Consider the following 8,267-nt stretch of genomic DNA (forward strand, 5'->3'; position numbering starts at 1 on the left):
TATATATATATATATATATATATATATATAATTTTCAAAGTTTAGAATAATATTAAGTTTTAAGTAAGTGTATCTTAATCAGATTGTTTTATTCTAAAATTTTTTGTTTTGTGATTAAGTTATTTTTAGTTAATTTTTTTGTTAATAGGTGTCATAAACGTAGTTAGTTATCATCTTATTTATTATTTTATACGTATTAAAAGCTATAAAATTTTATAATTAACATAAAAATAATGTTAACAACCAGTGACGTGACTTTTCTTTTATCTCATAAAAAATATATTCGATAATGAAATTATTATCTTGTCTAATCACATTTATATATTTTCAATCACTAATATATCTTTAATATAAAAATTATTCATAGTTTTATTTTAACCACAATGTTATATTATATTAGTTGTAAAGATGACGAGAAAATATTAAAACTACATTATTTAATTAACAAAAATTAAAATTAAGTGAAAACAACTAAATTAATTGAATATTCATTAATTTTACCATGTAGCATCATCGATCATTGCAACTCATGTGCCCTTGGTCCCACTGGTATGCCACGTGTCTCAATTATCAACCATTTGAAACCAGTCTCTATGAACGTTCTTATTATTCTTTATTTTCTTCATTTTATTTTTACAGAAATAATGAAATAGAAATTTATTATGAAGTTTGATTAAAAAATTTATTATTTTTAATTCTTTCTTGGGGGTAGCACCGACCTTATAGTAATGTGTTTTTGTTTTAGTTTTCTTATGTATCTTTAATCAATGACCGTTATGACCGGTGGACCGTTGCACACGTGTCAGGTAGATAGTGTTTTTCAGTTTACTTTTGTCTTTTTTATGTAAATTATTTATTAATATAAATAAAAAGAAGTTGTTCTGTTTTGTGGGCCGGGTTGATTATTCCCGCTACCTTGTGGGCCTGAAACTTATAAAGGGTATATTGGACATTTAAGATTGGAGTGTTTTATCTACACAGAGGGTGAAACACCCTTGAGATTGACATATATTATCGTTACCCGCTAAAAGAGTAGAACATTATAGTGTATCATTTAGTATCTAATGTAATACTAGCTCACTTTTTGATTAATTCAAAGACTTTAACAAATCAGAAATATCTTACCAGTATCTTCTAAAGTGACCGTTTTAACACAGTTTACAATTCAAAATTTCACTATATTAAATCCTTAAAATATATTTAAACAACTTTGTAAAATACTTCAAAATAATTATTACCCCATTCTAACACATGTTAGTTAATTCTCATCTTAAACAAATTATAAATTACTAAATAATAGTCATAAAACAGTTGTTTTTTTACTTTAATGCCTATTTCTCAAACTCAGTTACCAAAACTAGAAGAAACAACTTCCCGAAGATAACAATGAAGGGGAAGTCGATGTTGTGTCCATGATAACTACCAGCAAGTCATATAAAAAGAAAAAAACCAAAGTAACAGAGAGTGAAAAAGAAAGCTGGTATAAGATGTGTTTGTCACATCAAACAAAAAATAACGTCATCAAATTTTAAGGACTAATATTTAGAGTTTCAAAACTATAATGACTAAAAACAATTAAAGTTTCGAGTGAGGATTAAAGCCAAAAAAATATATTTAACCCATATATATAAATGAAAACATATTGATATTGGAATAAGTGTATCTACTTTTTTATTATAAAAATAAAAAATTAATATTATTAAAATTTAAAATGTATATTAATTAAAAGAGTAAATATTTTTTCTAATTTTATTAGAAATAATTATTTGAATTAAAATAGTAATCATAAAATCTAAAGATAACATAATGAAATATTTTATATTAACTGGTAAAATTGATAATGTAGTTGTACATGAAAACAGTAGAAAAAAAGGTATTATCAGTCAAATTTAAGCATATGTGAAGAATGGCAAAAACAAAACTGTGAAACTGAAATAACAGAAATCATATATTTGAATAAAAAAATAATCCCTAGCCATCAATGCACATGAATAAAATGCAGAAGGCAAAGGTATTTGAAAATTTTCAAATTAAAGTGAAGGTGTTGGTGATGATTATGCTTGACATTTGCTTAGAGTTCAAAAACTTTGGAGCATAACACTTCAATTATTCATTTTGGCATTTATTTGGTGGTTGCATCTTTTGAATCCGATCTCCGTTTCTAAAACCACAGGAAGATGAAGAGATGAGGCATGAAAATGTAGCAAATCAAATTGTTACTTAACTGCACTTTCACCATTTCTGAAACCCACCAGGAGCAGGAACAGGAACCCCCACACTCCACAGTTTCTCAGTGAGGTAATGGCTCGCTTTTGCAATTCCCTCTCTGCAATTCCTTTGAAAAAAAATTGTAACTTACAAACTTTTTGGCATTTTTGACCTTTTTTTTTACTTTATGTCCTTGTTTTGCTGCTCCTTACCTGTTTGAAGAAATTCCCCAATGTGAAAACCCCATGTTGTCTTGGGGATTCTGTCTCTTGCTGCAACTTCATTATGCTCTACTCGCTTACTGCTTAGGAATAGGTTGATGGCAGTTCGTAAGTATTAAGCTAAAAAGTATACATGAATAGTATAAAATAACAGCAATATTAATACCGTGATCATGAAAACTAAGGGAGTAAGAGTAAGCATAGCCCAAAATAGATTGTCCCCTTGCCCTTACCCTTTTGATTGCGAAGCGATGCTCGAGGCGAGTTAACTAGGTCGCGTGCTATTCTATATGAAAATCATCAGTAAGTGTATAACTAGTCGGTGATGTTATTATGCTTGATCTCCGGATCTGCTTACAAAGCCTGTTTCAACACTTACTTTCCATATTTTTAGCTTGTTTTAAAATAGTGCAATACCATGTAATAATTTTTCTTAATGGGCATATCCGTGTAACAATTGAACTTTAGGATCATCTAGTTACATCTGTCTTATTAACGGCCTAGAGTAATTATTTGGGGTTACATTCTTTGTGCCTGATGTGGACGTGGATTCTTGTGTTAATGGAAGCACATTTGATCTATACATATTTTTTTGGGAGGGGTGACGAGGGTGAATTGAAATGAAAAAAAGGTTTCATTTCCTAGAAAACCTTCTAAAAAATTATAATTTTCCACCCAAACAAATGAATCCTAAATTACGCAATGAACAATGTTCTGTAGGGTGTAACATGTTTGGTTCGAGGTGTAATTTTTTTTTTTCTGGAAAAAACTTCTAAAATTGCCATTTCTGACAGAAAAAAATAGATTCTTAATGATTGGAACATTTTCCTGTTTATTTTCTCTTTTTGTAGGGTGTTACAAGTTTTGGTTTCGGCGTGCGCTGCTGAGCTGAAGTACTTCTATGTAGTTTTTCTTTGCCTTTTCACTATGTCTCTCTCCTGTTAGTGAGAGCCAGACATGCAAATTGGAATGATTGTGATGATGACTCAAACATTGAAGACCATTGTATCATCTTATCATGACTTTGACAAGAATTCCCATTTATGTCCTTTGCCTATCAGTCCACCCAGAAGCCGTCAGTGGCGCCAAAGCCGCATTGGAACCTTGGCCATAGCCATTGCAGCGCTTCTCATATCTACTACTGCTTGGCTTTCCCTTGTGTTCTTTGATGCAACTACATGTTGCTTTCACAGTTTAAAGGATCGGGAAAGTAGACCCCACTTTTTCAATTGGAAGAAGTGTGTTTCTCATTTCCATGCAAAAGTTACACCCCCTCCTGCTCTCCAATTTGGAACCACGAAAGATCATCTTCATAATGGTAGCAGTATTGCTGAACAGGAAGGCTTGTCACTTGAACATATTGTTTTTGGCATAGCAGGATCATCTCAACTTTGGAAACGAAGGAAGGAATATGTCAAACTTTGGTGGCGTCCTAATGACATGCGTGGCCATGTGTGGTTAGATGAACAGGTGCTTGAAGAACCTGGAGATGATTTATTGCCTCCTATCATGATTTCTGAAGACATCTCATATTTCCGCTACACTAATCCCGTTGGTCACCCTTCTGGCCTTCGGATTTCTCGCATTGTCAAAGAGAGCTTTCACCTCGGTCTCTCTGATGTGCGCTGGTTTGTCCTCTGTGATGATGATACCATCTTCAATGTGAATAACCTAGTTGATGTTCTCAGCAAGTACAATTCTTCTGAAATGATTTATATAGGTAGCCCCTCGGAGAGCCATTCAGCAAATTCCTATTTCAGTCACTCAATGGCCTTTGGTGGTGGTGGGATTGCTATAAGTCAGCCACTTGCAAAGGCACTTTCTGAGATGCTTGACGAATGCATTGAGAGGTATCCAAAGCTTTATGGTAGTGATGATCGACTGCATGCCTGTATCTCTGAACTTGGCATTCCACTGACATGGGAGCGTGGTTTTCACCAGGTATTCTGTTAATCCATTTTAATCCATTTTATTTTGGTCACATCTTTTATTGCTTTTAATTTATAGTTTCTTTCCATTCTAAGAGAAAGGTAAATTCTCCAATGTACAGTATAAGTATCAACCAGCCATTTTTTTCATTAGAATTCGTAAGCGATCAGTATTAATTTTTCATTTATTTCAGTGGGATATAAAAGGCAACGCTCATGGTCTTCTATCGTCTCACCCAATAGCACCATTTGTGTCAATTCATCATGTTGAAGCTGTAAATCCCTTTTATCCGGGCCTGAGCTCTTTAGACAGCCTGAAACTTTTTACAAAAGCCATGAAAACCAATCCCAAAAGCTTTTTGCAGCGTTCCATATGTTACGATCATGCACAACATCTGACATTTTCGGTGTCACTTGGTTATGTTGTTCAAGTGCTGCCTAACATTGTTTCTCCCCGTGAACTGGAGCGCTCGGAGAGAACTTACTCTGCTTGGAATGGTAATAATGAAGCGAATGAATTTGATTTTGATGCTAGGGAACCGTACAAATCTCTTTGTAAAGGTTCTACTTCTTTCTTCTTGAAAGATACTAGAAGAGAGGGTAATGCTTCTTGGGGTTCATATGTTCGGGGTAGCGATAAAGATGATTTCAAAAAGAGAATTTTATGCTTTCCTCACTTTCCTCCTATGCGCAATGTGGGAGAGATCCAGGTAGCTGTGCAACCTTTGAGCAAGAATTGGCATCTGGTGTGTTACATAGCACTTAAGCATTCTATATGATGATATTACCGGTTTTCAATGTTAATGTCATTTCTTGATTCCACTGTTTTCTTGTCTTAGGTTCCACGACGTCTCTGTTGCCGGCAAAGCCAAGCTGGCAAAGAAATACTCCAAATCTCAGTTGGAGAGTGTGGGAAGGGAACTTTTACTTCTGTCTACTGATCATGGTTTGTACATGATTTAGCCTTTCACAGCTAATAGCTAATTCTATGCGGCATTTTTAATCCCATGAATTGAGATTTCTTGAACTTTTTTTTACTAAGTAGACACTTGAACTTACATATGGTAGGGAAAAGATTCCGAACAGTACGCAATATATATATATATATATATATATATATATATATATATATATATATATATATATATATATATATATTCTTATATATAAATAGTATTTTTAACAAGGTAGATACTGAGTGTATTTTAAGATGGAAGTTATAACATTGTTAAAATACATTTTCTAAAATATAATGAATGTATGTTAATAAATCCATATACACACATACATAGATATAAAAAAAAGCAAGTAGAAATTATTGTTGTCATGATAAATGAAAACAAAAAGTATATACCATCAAATTACTTTGGAATAACTAGGATTTACTCAAAAAAAAGGTACGTGATTCTTTGAAATATGTGATCACTAAAATTTTTAATGTTGATCATCCCTTATATATCAAAATATTAAGGGTAATTATGTGGAGAGTGAATTTTGTTTGCTCATTCTTGCTTGCTTGTATGAAAGCCACACATATAAAAGACTCCCTCGACCAGTAAGTTTCATATTGATACTTTGGCTAACCAAGCAAATGAATTAGGTGGAATATGTGTTCAAATGCTTGACCACTACGTCAGTATGCTTAGTATATTTTAAACTTATTCTTCTGAGGGGTTATACTTTTACGAAAGGAAAAAGAAAAAAGAAATATTCAGAGAAAACATTGCAGATTCAATATTACACGCATAATAATATTCTACTAAAGATGTTACATCTCCAAATATGTTCTTGATCTAACCTTAAATCATAGATAGATGTTTACAAGAAGATGATGGGCTACTGATTAGCACAATCAGTTGGCTTAAAAGAAACTAACTTTTCATCTAAATCAAATCCAATCAGAATGTTTGATTGAGCAAAATTGCCAAATATATATTCTCCGTCAGTAGTGCTAGCCATTGCAAAGCAAAATACTCCATCCTTTGGTGCGATGAAGGTTTGTATTGACATCAATGGCACATCTGCCCCTTCAAAATGAGCTATCAAGGGTGGTCCTTCTAAGTTTGTCTCACTTCTATAGCAAAGTTGTGTGTCCAAGTCTGGGTCATCATCAATGGGTAACAGACTACTCTGCACCTTCAATTCCTCCACCAGACGGTCATAAAGTTCTTGTGGTAAATATGTTGCTGGTGTACCTGAATCAATCATTATATTTCCCTTGGCAAGCATTTCTGAAGAATTAAAGGGCACAAATATGTCTCCAACGCTTATGCCTTCTAGTGTGACCAGATAAGAGGATTGACCTTCCTCATATACCAAAGGAGTTGTGACTACTCCTTCACCAGAAACATCACTGGCATCACCAAAACTAATAGTACCTGAAGTCTGAGGGTCTGCATGAAAAGGAACCAGGCACTGAGAAAACCTTCTACTTCCATAAAGGCTACCAATTTGTGAAACAAGTGACAAAGGTCCCCCACCAAGACCAATGATCCCCATGTCGTTTTCATTGAAAATTCCGGAGTTACTGTGTCCACATCCAAATATAATGTCTCCAACAACAACTGATTCTTCATCGGTGGAACTGAATGTTATAGTTTCCCTTGCAAGCACCCCTTTTGTTACTGAAGAATCAGCATAAGAATAACTATATGCACACAGTTTTTGAGGAGAGCACGAATGACCAAAGAGTGAATTACACTCTTCTGAATTGCATGGAACAGGGGTGTATGTTTTGGATCTTAGAGGTTCAAACATTGGACTTTTTTGCTTATAGCAACCTTGGCAAGGTGTACATTGTGCCCACACGAGATCGCTGCCTGTATCAACCAAACCATATACATCCACTGGTGGTGTTCCCAATGTGAGCTTCATGAGATAGTCACCATTGTTGGATGTGACTCTAGTGAAGGGACCATTTGGGGCATATGATTTGTTGGGAACTTGGTAAAATGAGCCAAGTCTATGCATATGAAGTTCATCTGATTTGTAGGAGGGAGAATTTGGTGAGTTGTGGCGGATTAGTTGAACACTGAACCCGGAGTTGTAAGCTCCTGTTAATGTTTGACATAAGAATGTATACAGTACAAAAAAGCAGCAGAGAATGTTGGCCATGAAGTTTTAAGCAAGGGACAATATCATGTGATAAGTAGAGGAATTCATTTCATATATGAGTGTGGAAGTTGGTGGGGCTTAGTCACAAGAAATAGACAGTAGCCACATGTGAGTGACTTTTGTAACTTTTTTTGACATATTTGGTGGACTCAGGATATTATGAAAATTGGCCAGATATAATATATTTCTACATTTATTTAATACAAAGGTATAAAAGTAAAATAGTTATAGATGTGCAAAATTTTTATATTTTTAAAAATAAATAAATAAAAAATAAGTAAAAATAATATCAAATAGAAGTAAAAAATTTATAATCGTTAAATAATATTTTTCAATTGTCAAGGTATAAAAATATTACTAGGAGTAAGTTTTGTGGATTGATTAGAATGACTTCTTCGCGAAGCTATGAAAAAATAAAATCGTTATAACAATTTTAGTATTAATATTTCACATTAATACTACAAAATAATATTTTCTTTTTAAACATCTTCATTGTAAAATGTTTAACTTTAAAAAGCAAAAAACTAAAGATTCTTAAAAACAAATGATTAAATAAAATACATCAATATTAAAAACATTATAAGTATTATAAATAATAAGTTTCATTGTTAAAGATACTGACAACAAGAGTTTATAATAGAAAAAATAGCAATCTAATTTTATTTCTAAATGCAAAACTTCAATCTAAAATATATATATATATATATATATATATATATATATATATATATATANTATATATATATATATATATATATATATATATATATATATATATATATCAATTTCTTATAGA

General features: G+C 32.6%; 2 protein-coding genes across 2 annotated transcripts; one reads left to right on the forward strand and one right to left on the reverse strand.

Moving 5' to 3' along the window:
- Positions 1–2,016: 2,016 nt before the first annotated feature.
- On the forward strand, positions 2,017–5,394 carry LOC106777060. The gene is made up of 4 exons (XM_014664567.2): positions 2,017–2,298; positions 3,281–4,370; positions 4,552–5,103; positions 5,197–5,394. Exons 2-4 carry the CDS (start codon positions 3,387–3,389, stop codon positions 5,296–5,298), a joined length of 1,638 nt encoding a protein of 545 aa, XP_014520053.1. The 5' UTR covers positions 2,017–2,298; positions 3,281–3,386; the 3' UTR covers positions 5,299–5,394.
- Positions 5,395–5,660: 266 nt separating this feature from the next.
- Positions 5,661–7,704, reverse strand: LOC106777478 (aspartic proteinase CDR1-like). The gene has a single exon (XM_014665055.2). The coding sequence runs from the start codon at positions 7,469–7,471 to the stop codon at positions 6,194–6,196; it is 1,278 nt and encodes a 425-aa protein (XP_014520541.1). The 5' UTR covers positions 7,472–7,704; the 3' UTR covers positions 5,661–6,193.
- Between the last annotated feature and the right edge of the window lie 563 nt (positions 7,705–8,267).

Source organism: Vigna radiata, chromosome 11 (genome assembly GCF_000741045.1).
Source record: "Vigna radiata var. radiata cultivar VC1973A chromosome 11, Vradiata_ver6, whole genome shotgun sequence".
NCBI lineage: Eukaryota > Viridiplantae > Streptophyta > Magnoliopsida > Fabales > Fabaceae > Vigna > Vigna radiata.

Coding starts and splice junctions, on each gene's coding strand:
- LOC106777478 (XM_014665055.2), bottom strand. CDS start 7,471: ATGGCCAACATTCTCTGCTGCTTTTTTGTACTGTATACATTCTTATGT.
- LOC106777060 (XM_014664567.2), top strand. CDS start 3,387: ATGCAAATTGGAATGATTGTGATGATGACTCAAACATTGAAGACCATT. Junction 4,371..4,551: donor GGGAGCGTGGTTTTCACCAG/GTATTCTGTTAA, acceptor CATTTATTTCAG/TGGGATATAAAAGGCAACGC. Junction 5,104..5,196: donor TGAGCAAGAATTGGCATCTG/GTGTGTTACATA, acceptor TTCTTGTCTTAG/GTTCCACGACGTCTCTGTTG.